General features: G+C 39.2%; 1 protein-coding gene across 4 annotated transcripts in view; it reads left to right on the top strand.

Moving 5' to 3' along the window:
- Nucleotides 1-3,586: 3,586 nt before the first annotated feature.
- The window catches only part of LOC132911515 (neo-calmodulin-like), an 85,059-nt gene continuing 66,854 nt past the window's right edge, over nt 3,587-21,791 (top strand). For 3 of the 4 annotated variants that reach the window (XM_060968212.1, XM_060968215.1, XM_060968214.1), the window contains exon 1: nt 3,587-4,276. In XM_060968212.1, coding sequence (XP_060824195.1) covers nt 4,238-4,276 — 39 coding nt within the window. In that variant the 5' untranslated portion in view covers nt 3,587-4,237. The remainder of the gene's footprint in view (nt 4,277-21,791) is intronic. The other variant, XM_060968216.1, reaches the window with a different exon arrangement.

The raw sequence follows: 21,791 nt of genomic DNA on the forward strand, positions 1-21,791 counted from the left end.
AAATTGCGGGAAATTCATCGAGAAACAATGAAGAAAAGTCGTAGGTGTATGGGAACGTCGCGCGTATACCGCGAGCGCGCAACAGTCGCCGTATTATTATATTTTACAGAATGCAAAGTATAGATATATAAATAAATGAATGAATAAATGAAATATATATATTGTTCCGTTATCGCCGTTATACCATCCGTGTAACATAACATTGCGAATAAATTTGCAGTTTATTAATCGACGAAAAAAAAAAAAATAATAAAAAATAATACAATTCTTCAGTGTGCTCCGTAAACGATTAACGAGCTTCTTTTTCTGCATATTAATGATATTATAATATATCGCGTAATGCATAAATCTATATATATATATATAAATGAATAGATATATTATATATATATATAAACGTATTCGATTGAATTTTCCGCCCGGTTGTTTCGCCGTCTGTGGATGCAAACCCCGGGAAACCTTCGTTTCCTGATTATCATTATAACAAATGTACCTCTTGTCTTTCTTGCGTAGAAAAAGAAAAAAGATAACGACGAAGGAAGAGAAGGAAGAACGCGACGGGAACGGAAAGGGAAGATGGTGAAAAAATAGGGAAGAAAATGAAGAAGAGCGAAGACGATGAAGAAACCGATCGATCGGTGATCAATGTGTATTTATCGTACGTAGTATAGTATATATGAAATTTCGGCGGAGGGAGGCTTCGCTCGTAAACTGCGCTCCTGTGAATTTTTTCGCTGTAAAACGGGATTATTAACTAGGGGATATTATTTCGAACGCGAGACCGGTTCAACGAACTTGCCGCAATCGAGCATTCCACGTGTGTTGACGACGGACGAGAAACGGAGGATAAACTGAGGCGTTCTAGCTAAAAAACAAAAGAGAAAAAAAATAAAGAAGAAGAATGAATGCAATTATCGATCGGGGGACTAGGCGAAGCCGCGTCTGATCGATCGTGACTCAAATCGAAAAGAAGCGGTGAACGGAGAACAGAGAAAAAGAAATGATATATATAGTTCAATATATACATATATATACAAGAAATTATATATATATATATGGCGGATAATGTCGAAATATTTTCTAATGCGCGTCGCGTCTTTAGGCTATTATTACATTAATTGTAAGACATTACAATTAATTAATATATGTATGTAAGCGTTCATTCGTATTTTTCGATGCAGTAAACAAAAAAATGGAATTATTATTGTCTTTATTATCATTGATTGATTAATTGATTATTGATTATTATTGATTATTATTATTATCTATTAATTATTATTATTATTATTATTAATTATTATTATTATATAAAAATTCAATAATAGTTGTTGGTGTAATATTATGAAATAAATCTTTAACGATAGCAAAAGAGAACCTTAATCACGCTCTAATCTAATTTTTCAGCCACTTCACTCTCCTCACCTTCGTTCTACCTGTTACCGCCTGCGAGTTTCGCAAGTACGAAAGTTTGCATTTTCCTGTCTACGTAATTTCTTTATTAACGACTTGCGTGAAATATGGGACTCGTAAGAGAAAGAATAACATTTCTAGATAGATGATGTTACATCGCCGGTTCTCGATCGGAGCGTAGAAATAGAAAAGCCCACCTCGATAAATCACCGATCAATAAAATTGCACACGATGAGCCGCGCAACCAGTGACGCACACGAGGGGTGCAGCGCGCAGCAGATGCAATTTATCTCCGAGTCCCATAGTGAAATACGTAAAGAACAACGCGCGCTTGGCAATTCTGAAATAGCATTACGTTACGTATCCCGCTCGCGAAAGAACGGAACGGTGATCGAATATAGTCGGAAAGGTAATTAAATATTGTCGAAAAGGGATTAATCTACGAAACAGAGGAAACAATGGAGGCCGAATAACGAAATCTAATAGGAAAAATCGATTTTTCTCGATGGCGCATTCCGTACGTGGCGATAAAATATGGAGAAAGAAAAGGACACCGTTGTGCGTGGGAGAAGCGGGATAGAGGAAAATGAATATTTCATATACACAGGCAGGCAACTGCATCATTGGTTTTCTCTACCTTGAGGGTAGCTTCATAATTTTCACCATACGTCGTGTCATGAATACTAATATACACTGGTGACTGATTAGGTGCAGCTTGTTAATTAAGGGGTACAACGCGATCCCCAGCGGCTCGTTTATGGGTTACGCACACGTGATTTTCCTCTTTTACACGCTGAGTTTTGTTAATTAAGAAAAGAATTGCACATTATATTGCTCGGTTAACGTTCTTATTATCTTGAAAGACAAAGAGGCTTTGAGTTAAGAAAGAAAGAAGAACGAAGAATACGACGATGTAATGACACAAAACTGTTATTTTCCTGTGCAAAGGGATAGTTTCGATGATTTATAGTATTAGGAAATACCTCAATATATCATTATATTAAGGTATTACATAAGAGCGTATATATTCTTATATTGGAAATTAAAAAATGATTCGATTGGTATATAAAGAAACGTGTGATTAAATTCAAGGAAGATGATCGTAAAACTTTTTAAACATGCTCATTGTTTTATAAATCGTTTGTTCTGAATTATTCGACATCTTATTACATTTCTAAAGGATTAATAAGAAAAATGAAGAATTCGAGAACAGTAAAATAAATGACTGCCAAATACATAAACCGAATACAATCGTAAATAGCGATAAATATCATAATAGAGACGAACTACGTAATAGAAACTTCGGTTAAATCAAAACAAAGGACAAAAACAACAGGAACTTTCCAATCGATATAACAGAAGGCTCAGTCGCTCGTCGATCGTCGAACGTATAACAACGTACGATCGTAAACAAGAAACGAATTCCTCGCAAGTTGAAACGGGAATCTAATACGAATAAATCCAAATTGTGCCGTATTCTTTCGTATTCCATTGTGTATCGCGATCGTTCTGTTTCCGAATACTTGCACGATTATTTCCGCAAGCTGTTCGTTATCTCTCAAATATAAATACATATAAAAGAGAAGGAACAAAGGAAATCGAAGGACTGGCCGTTTAAAGCAGTGTCGATAAAGCTTGGTCGTAAAGTTAGCAAGACGGTAAAAATGCTTGATAAATATTTAAAGAAGCGGTTGAGTATTAGCCGACCATGGACTCATCCTCTTAACCGTTTGCGCGCAATTGAAGCGAAAGAATAATTCCAAGGCTGCTCTTAAAACATCGAACACGGACTTTCCCAAGGAAACGTGGCTTGTATCCTTCAAGAAATACCTCGCACCATTAAGAAGCGAGCAAAGGGCAAGATATGAACTGTACGAACAGTTATGACACTCTTAGCAACGAGTATCCACATTAGAGAATATAAAACGAAGCACACGCGAGAAACCATGGAAAATCCTTGACAAGTCGGGAAAACAATCGAGGTAACAGGAAGGCGTAGTACATGGTCGGTCGTGGCGGCCTTGGAAATGCGACCTTGGCACTTCTCTGGTCTAGGCGTTCGTAAAGTAGGCGCGGCCCTGGGGTTCGCCGCTATGGCGTCGCGGCGAGCGTGCGCGAGAAAGCGTCGAGGTGGTTTCCTCGCTCCACCACAGCTGCTCGGAGACCAGCTAGACGGGACAGCCGGTCAGACGCTACTCAGGCCAGAGCCGCGTCAACGTCCTTCCGTGTACATCCTTCGACGTCCATCCGACGTTTTCTTGTCATCGCGTTTCTTCTCTATACTACGCGTTTCTCTTTTACTCGAATCTTCTTCGCCGTACGCATCGAAGAATCTCTGGAACGTTCCTCGACCAGAATAGATCTTCGTCAGAGTATCTCGCGGGCTGTACACGTAACTTTACCTAGACTAGTCAGGAAAGATCAAGACCATCGGTTCGCGGAGAAGAATCGTTCCAGCTGTTCTCAGCTTTTCTGCGTCTCTCGAGGCCGGTCAGGTAGTTTCGTGCACCCGCGCCTCCTCACTTATGCACGAGCGTGCGTAACGGTATACCGAGTAACGAAACATCGGCGGGAAGGTCCAGCAACAACGCGCGACCACCTGTAGTTGTGGCCTCGAGCCACCCCTGACGGCTCTTCGGTCGAGCCTCCTCCGTGTCTCCCCCACTCTACAACGGAACTCTCTTTGCGTCCTTGGTGCCCTGCGTAACTCGGAGGCAGGACTCATACCTGGATCTCACGTCGTCGAGGAAACCGACGACGAGCATCGCCATAGCTAACGCCAGCGTTCACACGTATCCCGCACACGCCTGCCAGGATTACCACCAAGATGAAGACGTCATCGTTCTCTCTGCGTGTCATGCGACGGGTAAGTGAATGTTACGCTTTCATTCATCCTTTCCGTGTTTATCGTTCGAGACGGAAACGATCGTGACCGCGAATTCACAGTTGATCCTGTCAGTTCTTCCAAGGCGTTCTCGAAGGTTCGAACGTTTCATCGCTTTGTCTAGGATTTGGCTAAATCTTCTTTCTGAGTTGGATACGTAAAGGGTAAAGAAATAAGACTAAATAACGTTTCTCTGCCGTGATGCACAACGGGGTTGGAATATAAGGGCGGAGTGCATAGAATACAAAGCGGAAGTTTTGGTTGCCGGTTCTCGAGAGATTCCCATCTTTCGTATCTCTCAACGCGTATAACGTAGTATTGTGAGAAATAAAACGTTCACTTTCGCTGAACCTGGTTTCAATCGCGAAATGGTTCGCTGAATCTCCCTGAAGTTTCGTTCGAGTGGGAGTATGGCAGAATAGGTTTTATTTCGTTGGTTTTATTTTCGAAAATACGAAGAGTGTCGCGTTGATGAAATAGAGTGGCAGTTACCCGCGTGGATATCCTACCACGATATCGTAAATAATGTACTTGGCAAAAATTCGTGCCAGCGTTGCACGCGTGAATTCGGTCGCGCGCAAATCCACCCGAGCTAACTGATTTATACGCTCGTGGCGACGTTCCCGTTGCATATTCCATCCGAATGCATATTCAACCGTGATTCGCATTACCGATGCATCGTATAGCTTGACACGAAACTCGCGACAAGAGAATCCCGAAGAATCATCCTTCGAGTTTGTCCTGCAAGCGGATACGAATTGAACGCGACACGAACGGAATTCCAAGATGGGAAATTACTTGTAGCATCTACGCTGTGGCTTACGTAATGTTACTTGGCGATCAATTATCCTTGAAACGTCTGATATTACGAGGAATATTATTTCGAAATAGAAGCGCGCAGCATCGATACTGTGCGTGTTAATTGATGCAGTGAACGCCGCGAAATTGAATTGGTTTTACGTGAAACGCATGGCATAGACTGTATAGAGTGACAGAGTATTATAGAGAAAGGAGAGATGGTTATAGTGATCCACGAAAGTATTTGAATATTCACGATAGAAAACTTTTATGTATATGCTGTAGGGTTTTTGCATAATACGTTTTGAAATTTCATTAGCAGTATAACGAAACACGATGTTGTGATTATGTTTGTTCTAAAATGTATGGAAGCTAGAAAATGTATAGCAGCTACATCGTCGGCTAAGCTAACCGAAGCTCTTGTAACCTATACATACGTCTTTAGATTGATTTCAAACTTTATAATAGAATCGCGATAGTCGACTCTATTATAGTTGCAGCGTTGATGAAATTTCAAAATGTTTTATACAACACATATAATATGTTCACAAAAGATTTTTGCAAGCGCTGGAATACTTTCGTTTGTCGTACGTTTTATTGTCGTAAATCGTGAATTCAACCTGTAGAATCCTGCTTTGTTTCGATGTTGAAAGGAAATCTCATCGACATATGGTAGGACTTCATTTATCTGAACAAAATTTTAGTCAATATCCGATTAACTTTTGCTCGTTCAATTCATTTATCCGAGCCTGGATAACAAAACATAGCAGGTAGTTGGAATAATTACCGAGCTCCAATTATACAAATTGTTTGTCCCCTAACAAGTTTAGATAAATGGAGCTCTCCTGTATCGTGTATCATCAGATGTAGCAATCATTCGGTACAGTCTGTATCACTGTTGTTACAAACGGCGAATATTTTATTTTATAGGAAGTAATCCATTATGGTTCAATGTTGCATTAACGCAATGTTCCATTTGTAGTTTTATTCAACCTATTGCAGTTAATTTAATCCCGTTTTTTAACACTGTGACTGTGAAAGATGTTTGAAGGATTCGCTTAATATCTTTTTCTTGGCTGTTTCGTGACGCAGATTTCATAATCTTTTAACCAAAAGAATTTAAAGAAATTCAAATATTTATAACATTATGACGAACCATTGTTTAGTTCTTAATGGATTAAAAAAGAACCGACTGAGAAGCTATCTATGCGATAATTAAATTAACATTAGAAGTACTAAATCTTTTTTGAAAGAATTACTCGCAACGTATAAATATTATTTATATTTAATTTTTATTTATATTTAATTATTAATATTATTTATATTAAATTTAATTTATATTTAATAATATTTATTATTTAATGATTACATAAAAATAAGTCATTTATCCTTTTATCATATCGATTCAATTTTAATTAACTATGCAGGATATATTTAGGTATAAGCTGAAGGTAGGTAATCGTAATGTGAAAAAATAAAATCACCCATATAGCCGAACAAAATGATTATACGTAAATGTGACCTAGAAAGTAATACAGATAAAATATCTGCATAATTAACTCAGCCGAAAGTTAATTCGCGATTCAATTATTTTCCAAGAAATACGTGAAATAAAATAGAACATCTTGGTGAGATTCCTCGGCGGAATTGCACTTGGTAATCCTGTCCCTAAAAGGAAGCTTCGCCTCATTGGATTTAGATCTTTTTCTGAGAAATTCTGTCTCCACGATAGACAATTAAATTGGAAAACGCAGTGACGTAATACGACGGGAGTAAATTCGACGTGACGGCTGGAAATTCGACTTGTAATAACTTTCTACTGTTGTAATCTTGCTCCCTTTAATAACCACGATCTCGCATCTAGATTCTCAAATCGAGATTTAGATTAAAACGTGATCTGCGTTCAAATGGAAGGTCGTTCGTTGCAATGTCTCTTAATTAATAATTTTTCCTCTACAGCGTGATAAACCGGAATACTTTTGGTAAATTAGCATTCTTTTGGGTCAAGTCGAAAAAAAAAAATAGAAGAGGGAAACTCGTTTAGCCGATCCCTTTGTCCGCAAGAACGAACGATCGATAACAGAAAGAGGAAGGACGTGTTAAACATTTCTTTCGTCTTCGATTTCACGAGTTGCGTTTCGTTTGCTTTCCAAAAACCGAATCCTCGAGCGCCAGTATTATCCAGATATTTTCTACAGAGGACCGTTTTTCCCACCTGACGCATGTAAAATACAAAGAGAGTTCACGAACATCCGTAAAACTTCGTTTCATTTCATCCCGGCCCCTTTGAGTCGTGACAGAATACAAAGAGGTATTTTCCAGGCATAGTACAAACAATCCAAAATTCAGAGGAACTTCTTCCCCACGAGCCTTTTTCCGCCTGGCTTTTTATAAAAATGCTTAGGAGGCCATATAGCTCGCCGAGCAGTTTCAGTCCATTTGGAAAAATGTCGTCTACGTGAATCGAATCTCAGGGACAATCGAGAAATTACTGGCAAAAGTAGATACATTAACGGACGAAAGTATGTCACGAGTAAATTGCGGATTCATTTGCATATATTAGAAGAAGGTGCAGAAATGCATAGAAAGCGTATATAGTATGCAAAAATATGGGGAATATTCATTGTTTGATATAAAAATATTTGAGTAAGTCACTGCTGTATATCTGCTGATTTCGTAAGAGGATAATAAATGATGCGTTCGATCCACTGGTGTGCTAATTGGATTATGATGTGATTTAATTACGTAATCTACTTACATTGTACTTCAATTATATAGTAAATCGATTATGTTGTAATTACGTAAATTACGTTGTAATTGATGTAGGGTAAACGTAAGTTCCATTGCAATTACGAGTTATCTTGCAATTTAATTGAATGGTGAAGCTGAATTACGAATTGCAATGTAATCGAATACGATGTAACTGAATTACTTTGTACTTATAATTCATCGAATAGCCCAATTATAATTCTGTACGACTTTGCTTCGATCATTAGCTTCTCAGAAATTCGTATATCTTAGCGATATTCGCGTATTGTTGATAAATCAAGCAAAGTATTCGTGTAATTATGAACAGTAGTATACGCGATTCTATTCCGATATTTTTATTTTTCCATTCCACTTATAACTTGTTCCACGAATGCACGTTTACGTTTCCTATGGAAATCGTAGAAAACTGGCATCTCCGAGGAAACGACTATCGCGAAGATTCGATAAAATTCGTTTGCCATCTTTCGTGGTTTTCTGTCTCTAGCGAGACGACAACAAGGAACTTGTCTTAGAAGTTTTCTCATCTCCTTGTGAAAACAGTACACTCGTCCTTGGTGAGATTTAGCGTTTCTCGTGATCCTTGCTTGTCCCGGTTATGGCAGTTCTTCTGCATGCAATTGCCCTGGTACGATTTTCAAATCGTCGATTCACCGCGCTACGAAATCTGCTTTTCGTTAGTCTGACCAGAACAGGCTGGTTCCACTGTTCGTCGTACGCTTTGGCAAACGTGTGCGCGCAAGTGCACCGTGTACACGGTTAAATTAGTTTCAAGAGCGCGGAGTTGAACATCGATGGTCACGAGTATCGGGTTCTCTGAATATATTGCGACTTTATTCCACAAAAGGCCAGACACCTTGAAAACGCTCGTTTAATCGCGCGTAGAATGGAAAATTGAGACTAATTTTCAACGTCGCCAGCAACGGGCAGTTTTTAAACGGCTACGAGTAATTTCATTTCCTCTTTGGCGACGTGGCTACGACAAGGTTGACACAGCCGTGTTTGTTTCTCCTGTCAACCGCTTCGCCACTGTTCACGGATAATGTTATATTGACTTTCTATAGCCGTGCAACATCATGCAATTAAAGAGGAAATTAATTGACCTCGGTATGCATCTGTGGAAAGTGCTTATTGCAGAAATAATATGAAAATGTATCGTCAATTAGTTTCCCATTGATTAATCGTGAAGAAACTTATATACACAGCCGTTAATTGGTATTAAAACACTTTAATCGATTTATAGTAATTGTATTTGAATTTCAGCGAAGTGTACTAATTAACGATGAATTCATAATTCACTGAATCAACAGGCTATACATTCGCATTACCTATTTAACGCTAGAATCGTTCAAAGTAGATGAAACGACCAGTTTCTAATCTGCCATAGAACTTTTACAAATTTACAATAGCTCAGTTTCAGACATTCGAACGATTTTTTGTAAACATTCTATCACGCAGAATCGTCGTTTTCCTTAATACACATCTAATTACAAGCCAACCTGTATAATTGATAGTACCTTTATTATTGAACTATATCGAACATGCAAGTTCCTACCAATCTTCTGTACTTTCAAACAACGTGTCCTTAAAAATTGTAATAATTAAGAAACAACTTGAAACAACTTTGCCCCTTCTCGAATTAAAAGCGAAACAGATTCAAGAGTGAAACCTGACCATCGTACGGATGTCATACTCTCGCTTGAACTCGCGCAGAACGCTAACACGCGTATATCAAACTGCGATAGTCAAACCGTGAATCCGCGTTCTGTCACGCAGCTGCGTAATCGGATTGTCCAGGCTGTCGATCTTCGTTCCGGATTACTCTGTGCGATCGCCTGAATATAACCATTTACTAGCTATGGAAATGGGAACGTGACAGTACGGAAAGCCGGCACACTGGAAAAATTTCCCAAAGCTTTCCCCGACCTCCATTCCTTCTGTTTAACCGCTATTCACACGACGCAGTGTTCATGACTTGAATAACCACGACGAAACCGCTGAATTCAGCCTAGCTTGGTTTTCAGCGAAAACATCGGCCATTTCTAAACGCACGCGATAAAATTGGAAAGGCGAATGGCGAATAAATACGAAGGGACTGAAGAGCCAGTAAATCTAGACTCGAAATCACCTTCTTTATCCCAGCGTGTTCGTATCGTCAGAATATTTTCTTCGTTTTCGGGAAAAAGTCCCCCATAGCTCTCTGAGAATTCCCAGGAGCTTAAGGCGCCTTTCAGAGTCGTCCTTGCGATCAGTTTCCGCTCCAATCACGTTGCACACGTATCGAAAAAGAGGTATTACTACGTTCTATTTGACCAAACGATTTCGCGATACTAACAGCATGCGTATCAGCCAAGGGTATAGCAAAAGACTACCGTAAGCTTCTTCGCGTGGCAGTGGTTTTTATAGGAAGAATATTTCTTTGAAGTATTTGGAGAAATCGAAGATTTTCCATCTTATCTTGGCAAAGGTGACATGAATCACTCTACATGTATATGAAATTCTTTTCACGATCGTTCGATCCACGCCATCGTTCCTCGCATTTTCCGCTATCAGTCGAGGCGATGAAAGTCGTGATCCTCGATGAAAAAGAGAACCAAAAATACGACTCGCGAGATATACCATAGGCTTTCATAAAGTTTCATGGAACGAGGGATCGTCTATATAAAAGGAGTTTCTAATATTTGCCAAGCGGCTCTCTAGGGGTTTCGATTTGATCGACGACCGTCTACTTTTACACGACACGGAGAAACGTAGCCATCGTTTTTATCTATAACCTCCTATTTCCTGAATGGTCGAAACGTTATTGCGTTTCAGAGAAACAATTTTACCGGACGAGATTTTACGAGAAAATTACCAGAAGCCACGTTTTGTTTTCGCGAAAGAATTCGTTATGACAAACGAGGGGAAAAGAGAGGATGTGAATGTTGTGTGGAAGCTTGAGCCACGTCGGTCCCCATTAAATCCGAAAACGTCGGTATTAAGAAATATTGCCTGTGCATCGTTAGGCTGCCACGACGCCCTTAAAACGTCACGTCGTCGTTGCTCGAGAAATCCTCCTCGAGGATCGAAAGGTCAAAGGGCAGTATAATTGAGCCTCCGAAAAGCAAAGGACGATTGAACGCGCGTATGCCGTTTCCTGTACACCGCATAATTACGAATCGTCAATAGTCTATTACATTAATAAGCATCAATATTCAAGGGAACCATTTTCATCATTTATTGTGTGTTCGAGATGACTCTTGCAGTATATTATTCTTTTATTGAATATATATTTGTAAGTTTCACATACATTTTCAAACTAGTTCTCTAAACTTTACTAGTACAGTCGTGACATTAAAATGCTAATGAAATTTGAAAATATTTTGTACAACCTACATAATAATATATACATGAAAGTTTTCGATGTTAAGCGTTTAATAAGCCGTTGTACGCGTCAAGCATCAGACAAGAATCATCAACACCGAATATCTGGAAAAAGACCCCGTTGACGATTTATCTTTTCGCGTGGACACACCCGCAAATTGAATGGAAACGCTGTGTTTCGCGCCAAATAAAATTTACTATTTTTCATCATATTAATTGAGCGAGATGGAATTACAGTGACAGGGCAATGGCTGCATTTCATAGGTTCAAAATAAATTCATAAAATGCCGACGCTGTTGATATCTGGACCAGAAACGCACGGACCGTACAAATAGCATTTTGGTTTTCCCCTCGTATGAAAAATAACGTTATTCCCGTGATAGAACGTGTTCTCGAGTTTAGAAATTGTTAATGATCTTATTTACTGTCTCTCACTCCTGTCATCCTTTTTGTTACGTATCGTGCTCGGATATATGGAATAAATTCAATTAAATTTGACTAAATATTGCACGACTTCGATCGTCTTGTTTTACATTCAATTTATCCACCAATCTATATGTATATATCTACGTAAAATTCCTTTTAAATCCAACATCCATCTTGTCCTTCGTAATTCACCTCTTCTCGGTAATAGGATTTCCTCGTTAAAGTAAACGTTCTAGTAGCTCGTTCAAACTATTGCTTCCTTTGTACGCGGAATCAGAACCACGCGTTTTCCTCTCGATTATAGGGTCCAGACAGCTTTATTCATCCATTTTGAAATAATACCAACACGGTAATATTAGCAGGATCGTTTTATTCCTCGTTGATCGCGGCCATGATCCAAATGTTGCTTTCAAATAGTCGCGGATATATGCGTGGGGATTAAAACGTTGTCGAATCTGTTGTACTCGCGAGCGCGGTTGAAGTAATAAATTGACGATAACGCGAATACTGGGTTAAATACGAGGGATTCAATAAACATGGTCGTTGGAAACGACATCTAATTTTCGAACATCAAACGATAGAATGATTTCCAATGTTGGACACGCTGTCTCTGGCAAAGCTATAAATCGACACTTTATTCTTGTGGCTCAAGGATTATCACATCAACAGATCGTAAATCTTCGTACGGTTTGGGCGTAGCTCTTTAATTTTTTGCATTTGGAAAACTGTTCTTATTATTATTATTTATTAAACTTTATCCCTAACTTGTAGGTTGTGTGATGCCTTATATACAATATATCCTAAAAAATATCGTGACAATACAATTGGTATTCCGCGTGCGAAGGATTAACAGCATCCGCCGGGAATTCTTCTCAGAGCGTGCAATTCGTTTCGCGTATTCTTTACTCTCGAGAACAAAATCCAATTCTTGGTAATACAGTGTAGGTGACTCTTTCATCCGAGACTCAATCAGCCCTGGATAGTTCGCACCAATTCATATATTTCTTTTTCCTTTTCTCTCTATTTGAAACTAGGAAGTCTAGATTCTAGCAATTTTCTTTTTCTTTCCCGATCGATGCTGATGGGATAACAGAAATTATCGTTGGGTGGCCTTTATCGAAGTGAAATTGAAGACAAAGAAAGGTAATCGTTGCGCGGAGCTAAAAGCATCCCTGTATCGCCCGAAATGTATTCCATTATTCGAAAAACACTCAATCGCTGAGCGAATTCTGCGCGGAATGTAAAGAAAAATTGTGCAAAGAGACACAAGATAATCCACGCTTATACCGTTAAAATTTAAATGTTGTACGTTGTACGTATTTGCATAAATAAATAAATAATTTAGTTGTGCGTGACATTGATTGCGCGTATTGCTTGCTTAACTTTATCCATGTTTTAATACGTTGGTTTTTAGTGCATAGGAAATTATTGTTTTGAGCTGGCTTCTCGTTTCTCAGCTCTTCGATGAAACGATCTTGTCTTATTATGTACGCTATTTTTACTTTCTAAAGATGAATATTTAAATATTTCCTTATGAAGATTTATTAATTACTTAGACCTAGAAATTTACGAATCAATTAATTGGTCGGCACCGAATAACAACTTTTTGTTCATTTTAATTCATCGAGTCGAGCTTTGATATTCTGAAAGCGCTGCTTTAATTAGCCACCATACTAAATTTGCCTGGACGAGCGTTTGGCCCTTGCAATCTCCATTTTCCGCGCTAATGATTTACAGAAAATGGCTAAAGCAACGCAATTCACGTGTAGACCGTTCGTTAAGCTTTGCAAATTTAGTAATACATATGAATTATAAAGTTTCTGCAAAAAGACAAATTCGTTGTATATTTTGTTCAGTGATAGACAGAAGAAAAGAATGGAACGTATGAGCGGAAGATTTAAACACTGCGGTTTGCGAACGGGCATACACATCGCGACATGAAAAACATCTTGTCGCGCCAAGTCCATCTGCATTAGCGTAATTAGAGTAACAAATCTCGGAGACAAACTGAATTACGTGTTTCTTTTGGAATTTATCGACTGGAGCAGAAAAACATTGCTTTCGCTTAATTTTAGATAGATCTCACTGAAATATGTTTACAAAGAATACTTTATTTTATATTTCTATTTTATTATATTTAAAATAATATTATATTTTCACTATTGCTGTAAAGAACTTGGAGCAGTTCGAGTATAGCATATTAGCTTTATACTTTCGTACAAAAATGTTGGAAGAATATTTTCTTTATTTCTATACAAAACTTAAATTAGTTTGCCCATAAAAACTTTTATGCGGTTCCATTTTTGTTCTGAATAAAAATAGGAAAGAGAAAGGGTAAAAGCAGATGGGAAGCGAAAAGAAGCAATATTACTTATCGTTGCGTCTGATGATTTCATTATTTTTACACAGTAAAACTGTACGGAATTGTACGCATAATGTTCTTGATCCATAATCTTCTAATATGTCGTATAATTTTGCATCGAATTTCCTTACTATGCTTTCCTGCCCGACTGCCATCGATTAGTGTAGGGTGTATTCATTCGGCTAGAAGATTCATAGATCGATTCCTGAGAAGATCCTTTGGGGAGTAGCGTGTTCACTCTCCCAATTCTCTAGCTGACCAGAGCCGAGAATTTTAGGGCTCCCAAACTGATAGTAGCAGTTAGTTACTAAATATGTGCTCCTAATTAATCGATGTGTACCGTGAGGCTAGGGTGTTCATTAAATATGAGCGTTTGTTGTCTTGACCTGCTCATGGGTAGAAACATCACAATAGCAGGTTTGTAGTCGTATACTAGCCAGGAGCCCATGATACACGGCATGTTAATGGTTGTATGGGATCGATATCGCTGGACCCATACGGCGTGTCTCCAGGGGATACGAGAGGCGAATAGATAACTCGGAGGACCAGGGAAAGAAAAAGTCAAAGAAAGGACTTGGCCTACGGCTATCACTCTTTCACGTTGTAGAGAGCCGTGTTCTTCCTTGTGAATGTTTTAAAGTTAACTGTTTATTGACACATTGACTGTTTGTTATATATCTTCAGACAAAATACAATTCTAATTATGATACATCATTTTCTTAAATTTTTCTATTCTATTCTATTCTATTAAATTCTCTATCATGGAATAAAATTTTGTTTCTGAAAACTGCGTTTAATTTCCATATTCTCTTATCACGCTTACAAATAACTTTTACCACCTTTACTGCGTGTTCTGAATTGTTGTATTGTAGGAACACATATTTCTGCTTCTTTAAAATCAATAATTTGATTCCAAAATCCTGAAGCATTCCTCGATGAAACTTTTGAAACTTACGAGACTCGTGGCTGTCCGATCAACACTGAAAGGGTGTGTAGAGCGCGGAAGTGGTAATACAGGCGCAATCGTCTTTTGAAATTGCTCTCGCTTCATTCGATATCCTGACCGGATATCAATTTTTCCAACGATCGAGTTTAATTTCCGCCTTTCTATTCACTGGATTTATACGAACTTGGAGGTGACCAGAAGCTGCATCACAACAGCCTCCATCATTTCGCATTTAAATTACCGTGTGTTTTAATACCAGTCGCCTCTGTTGTACGCGTTTCGAAGCGTATTTGCATGCAACGTCGATATACACAAGCGAAAGGTGCAGTGTTATCGCGGCACGTGTGGCTTCGACCGGCAAAGGTTCCAGATTAATATTCATTGGACGGTTTATTAAGAAAGAAATTGCTCTCCCGCACGGCTATACGTAAATTCAAAAATTATTCATACGATACTCGCGCTACGTTTTTAGTTCGTTTGAAGAAGCGAGATTCACGAGGCGGGTCAATGTTTCACAACTATAGGCGCGAGGAGCAATTAAACTTGTTACGTTCTCGCGTGGATACTAACCGTTTACCATTGTCAAGGTGTCAAGGTTTTTCTCCACTCATTTTTGAAACACTTCTCGCTTCTTTTTGAGGAAACCTTTATCTGCCTTTTAATTATGCACGCGTGCAAAGGAACGACCTGTTCCTCGAGGATTTGTGGCGTTTACTGCAAGTTGCACACAGACTTACGGAAATGTGTCAAGAAGATTTTATAGTAAACGTAGGACATGCCTCTTACAAGATGGTGGGTACATGTGGGCTGAAATTGAAGCGAGGCCAGAGAGATTTTATAGTTCAAAGTAAGTCGAATATCAGGTATAACACAATTCCATTGAAAGCTTCGTAAAAAGATTGTACGTTCGGTCTAACCTATATAAACACTTTACTTAACACAGCGATACAACAAAGAAGTAAATAAAAACGTTATGCAACTGGGTATCGAGAGAATTAAACAGAATTTCATCGCTGTTGCAATTCTACTGCAATAATCAACAGTGGAGGCGGTCCGCTGCGGTCAGGAACAAGGTGAAACAGGTCATCTCTTAATTAATCTCGTAATTAACCTTCGTTGATGACACGGATATATTTGCGTGTCTACAAAAATGGGTGGAACTTTAGCACTCTTGTATGAGTGCGTCGTACGAGGGAGAAAGATGAAGTTACCGCATGGAGCAAGCTCGTGGGCTCCTAGTCTGGATATCTCAACGGAGAGAGCTTTGCGTGACTGCAGCGTTGGGCGAAAGATATTTCGAATAAGGAATAAAAAGATAACGAATAAAAAGATATGTGTTATACGTTAATAACTCGTGAATAATTCGTCGTTGATGTTGTCCGGGCGTGTTATTCTCTGCTCCTACATTCTGTATTCTTTTATTGCACTGGGTTGTTGGTATCGCTTTGTTGGCTTCCCACGTTGCTTTTGGAGGCACCTGTGTACTAGTGACAGTTCTCGTCCAATTGCCCGACATGGTCACGAGCTATTAAATATTTTATTCACCGTTCTGTTGCTTTTAAATTTTCTTTCTACAAGCTCGCTTGTGTACGCTCGATTCTGTTGCCATCGTGACTCTTGTCTGTCGGTGTATAATTACATCGTACGTTTCAGTGTATTTTTAAGCTTCCGCCAGTGGCTACCATTTCCTTGCCGTATTCTTTCTTCCATTATGGTACCTCCCAAAAAGTTGTTATGCAAAGGCTACGTGACTTCTATCGTAAATTCGGTTACATGCTCTTCCTGTGGAATTTCACCGCACTCGGGTTCAATATTCCTGGTCCGCTGTTCTCACCCACGACAAGCAGGCTCCTCGATTGCAGAGAACCGACAACCACTGCCTTTCCGTCGTCGCCTTCGTCCGACATTAACAAGGATCTGCCGGATAAAATCCGCGATATCGTCAATTCAAAATTGAAAATAATCGAAGATGATTTCATGATTATTCCGTCAAACATCGAGGTCCTAAACAACACTCTGTCGAATATTAACGCTAGGGTGAACAAGCTCGAGTCGAACACGAAGAATCTGGGAGAAAGTATCATGGATCAAATCGCGGAGAGGATTTGAAGATCGCACAACCTGATCTTCTTCGATCTCGAAGAAAATACCTCGCAGTCGGACATGTTTCTTATTAGAAATATTTTGGACACCATTTTCCTCGGTTCCTACGATCCCGATGTTACTGTTAAACGTTTTGGCAGAAGTAACTTCGATGGCAAAACCAGACCAGCTTGCGTTACGTTCAAATCGCCCGATGTACCGCTCTCGATCCTGAAGAACAAAAATAAATGTCAGAATCTCGCAAGATCAAACGGTTAAACAACAAACATTGCCTTGCTCAACAATCTAAGATCTGTGTCACATATTATCAACGATAATTCAAAGTCCGATAATTCGTACTGCACGTAGTATTGATTACGCGTAATTAAAAAATTGCGGCTAGTCCTCGTCAGCGTATTACCAGAACGTTGAGAGATCTTCGCACTAATTGTAATTCTCGCATCGTCCGATTGCTCGTTCTCACCAATCATGCGACGTTATTGTTCTTGTTGAGACATAGCTGCAAGCTGGTATTTCATATGCGGAACCTGGTCCGATTGGATTTAGCGTTTACCGTCGCCATAGATTCAAGCTTTCAAGTAGTTCTTCGAGAGGCGGTAGTTCCGAGTGGCGTGTTATTGGGGTTGTTAACCTATATTCCGGTGACCATGAGTTTATACTGGGTGACTTCAACATACCCTGTGTTAAGTGGGCTGTAGTCAGATTCCACTTTTGAAACCTGATTGCAATCAGAGAAGAATGTAGCATCATCGTTGGAATATTTGGTTGACAACCTGAGCCTCTGTGGCTTAATCCACGCATTCAACTTTCTTGGTTCTTGCAATGTCAAATATTGTATATATATACAAAATTTGTTTCATTCATTATTTTTTTTGTCTGTATAAAATTATTCCTGAGTAACGATTAAATTCCAGTGGTGTCTATTTCACACATAAATGTGAATGTCTGCGTCGCACTGATAGATGTATCGATGCCTGTAATCCTAAGTTTGGCAATATCGGCAACGTCAGTTCCATCAAAGGCGAGCTGAACATGCTTGAAGAACAGTTCCGTTCAAACTTTAGCACTTCCTTCCTGTTAGCGTTCCTTTCGAACAGCTTAGTCCCGATTGGTGTCGTTGATCGGCAGATTACACTTAGTACAGTACAATGGATGAACGAATATCGAATAAAGGATTAAGGAATTGCAAGCAAATAATGAATGAACGAATAAGGAATGAAATGTGATCGCTTGTACGTTATTCGTACAAATAACTTGACTAATGTCCAATTCTGTGTAACTATATGTCCCTCGGGTATGCGGCCTAAAGTGCATCCCACCTGTTGCTAGGCCTATATCGCGCGATCTCTCACATTTTCAGCGTCCTACTCGAATCTTTGGCATTCCGCTGCTAACTGGCGCCGTGCTTTATTTCCGCCCACAGGGGATCGAATTATCCAAGTAAATGACCGTCCTTTTCCTCTGAATTCGCCCGTCAGGATCCCGTTTTATCGATGGGACGCTTGCGATACGAGGAAAAATTAATTTCGCGCAACGGCACCTACTCCTACGGAACCACCGTGATTAATGACATCACCTGTCCCGTTGGCTGTCTCCGCTAACAAATGAAGCCAACCAGTGAATTTTTTCCCTATTCATTCTACCACTGCTTTAAATAATGGAGGATTCAAAACGAGAAATTCTTCAATGATATTTTATCTTTCATTGATGCGACAAGTAGTGGGATTGCTGCTGATCTTCGATCAAACGATAATCGAGCATAAGTTATTTGAGAAGTGATCGATCGATCAGAAATCAGCGAAAGATATGAACAGACTCGAACTAATGAAAACTCAGGGAATCCTGGATACGAATAAAAAAGCATAATCCGAGCAAAGATTCGTTTAAACCATTGAATATTTTGAACGGTATTCTACTTTGGATACTTTACACACTTTTGTATAAATATTTTTCTACGATTATTTGGATTTCTGTAATTGTCTGACAGTTATGAGTAAAAATATACGTGATAGATTGAGACAATAATAGGAACAACAGGCACAAGTAGAATCGTACAGTTGCAGTCAGACGAAGCAACAGCATCGACCAAATCTTCAGACACAAACTTCCTTAACAGACAGCTTGTTCCAACAGAAATGGACGATAAAAATGAAACACGTAGTAGTATTTTATGGACTGTACTAATGGATTTGTGGGTCTTCATGCAAAATAATATAATCGTGCTGCGAGTATTATTGATATTTTACTGCGAGTGTTATTCCGGTTATCGCTCGCTACCAGATTTTCAAGAAAACGAAAGCTGAACGTTTATGTTGTCAGAGCTTGTGCCAGTTTTGCCGCTGGAGTGGTTATAAATTGATAGACTTAGAATTGTCCCGCTTCTTTAAATATACACGGAAGCCCTTTGGCGAAGTTAAACGTAATATTTGCTCTCTGCTTTACTTCCCGCGAGCAACCACCAGGATCCTCCAGTTCTCGAAAAGAAAAATAAAAGTGAAACGGAAATTACGTTCGTTCGAAACATTGCAAATTCTTCGGTAAATCTCGAAAAAGTTCCTATCCAGCGGCGATAATAAACGTCAGCCGATGGATTCGAAAGCTTTAAACGATGTTGCGAGTTAGTCGTATATCACTTCGTCGCGTATTTTTCAAACGAAAATTCACTGCTCGGGTGTTTAAGAAACGGCGCGAAACGAACAGCGTAATTGCTGGAAATTACGTTGGAACACTCTCGGAAGTTCGCTCGCCGTGCAAGCACTCGAAAGAGCCACGAGGATTGGAAAAGATCATTAAGCGCATTAATTGCGCGGTCATTAGTCAAACGACGATGCTTCAATAGCGACTACGAATCGCGAAATGAAGCCAATTTTTCTCAAACAGCATACTTGGACAGTTTTATGTCGGCCGAAATGTTTCTGAGAGCAAATTGCCGAATTTTAGTGAAGTTTATGCGTGACGTAGTACTCGTAAAAATATTTCACACGTATTTTTTCCTACGTGCCGACATTCATATTGAAACGACGCCCAAGGGAGGGTTGGAAACATGTTTCACGGAATATTTCGCAAACCATTAGGTCTAGCAAAATGCTTCAAATATAAAAATTGCTTGCTTTCAAACAATTTCGTGAACATTCACAGTTCAGTGTGATAAAGATAAACGGCACAATTCGATAGCCAACAATTTTATATAAGAATAAATTGACACATATCGTTTCTCGGAATTTCTTGACGTTCATTTGTTATCTAACTTTGTTCCCCTATTTTCATAAGAAATTTCATCAAAACCAATGAGCGATCTTGTATTCCCAGCCCCTTTATCTCAAGTTTGAAAGTCTCGAAGCAAAGGCTACGTAGCTCAATCTCATTTGCCGTCGTATTTGTAATGAAGTTTCAGCGAGTTATCAAGCTACCATAGCAAGAAACCCAGGGCATCGAGCGGTTGCTAGGGGAACCAGTCACACGTGTCGGCGACTGACGGAAGCTGAGTAACATGACACGCGTACAGACATTTGTTTCCTTTCCCTTGAAAAGTTTGCCACGGTGAAAGTCATCAAGGAGATTATCAACTTTTGTTCGTTCCTTTAATAAACCCTTGAAACTCTCGAAGAAGTTTTAACGAATCGCAAACTCGATCAGGCAGGGAAGAAAAGAAGTAATTAGCGCATTTTTATGTAATACGAAGGATATTCTACGAAAATTTCATTAGAAATTACCAACAATTGACGATCAGTATTTGAAAAGTCTATCTTCCTTGATGTTTTCATATGAAAATCTCTAAATGCACGCACGATACAACGAACGCGTTGATAACGCGAAACGTACGAAGCTTCGATGAGAACATCCCCTAAACGTTGAATCGCTGAATTATACGCAGGTTTCGTCGATCTAAACATTCGTGGCTTCTATTCTGAACGCGATTCCCATCGGTTTTAAACAACTTCCGCTTACACGTAATACAGAATGTTTCGTAACAATCGAAATGTACATACATACTTGGATGCTTCAGGCTGCAACTCGGATGGATTCGGGGATTAAAGTGAATGAGACAATTTGTGGCAAACGGTAATGGTTGAGCGGTGAATACATATTTCAAGGTGACGTGGATTAGCATCTTATTTGAAAAGGGAAGATGATATCTTCTCTACAGTTATAGGAGAATTATACGAAGGTTTCTCGAATCTCAATTTTCATTGTTGATCTTCTGCTGATCGAATCTTTTTAACTCGTGCGAAAGATTACTTTTCTGTTAGTGATTAGTATTTTCGTAGGAAGTTTTACAAAGACCTTGTAAAGAATCGTGTCTTGAATATTATGTTTAAGTAATGCCAGAGTCTGCGAAATAATAGGGGCTGCTGCTATGAGAAACAGCGTAACGATAGAACAAGTAGAAGGACAGCGACGATATTAACGACGGACTTCTCTGGCCGTTTATCGAGTAGAGGCTAGATAAATATCTAACCGCACAACGTTATGTGCGGCCGGTGACACTGACAAAGTGGCTGTTCCACTTTTCAGTGGACTAAGGGCGTAGTTGCAAGTACAGAGAGACGCCATCGCGACAAGACAGAGAACCGAACGGAAGGACGACACAGAGACTTGAGAATTATTACACGGTATCACGATTACGAGATCCGTTGGGTCGCGCTGTGTTCGAAAACGTGCGTATAATTAGGAAGAATCGTAATATTTCCTCATCACTTTGTGTTGCTTAGTTTTTGTTTCTTTAAGCTTAA

The sequence above is a fragment of the Bombus pascuorum genome, chromosome 10 (genome assembly GCF_905332965.1).
Source record: "Bombus pascuorum chromosome 10, iyBomPasc1.1, whole genome shotgun sequence".
In the NCBI taxonomy this organism is placed as follows: domain Eukaryota; kingdom Metazoa; phylum Arthropoda; class Insecta; order Hymenoptera; family Apidae; genus Bombus; species Bombus pascuorum.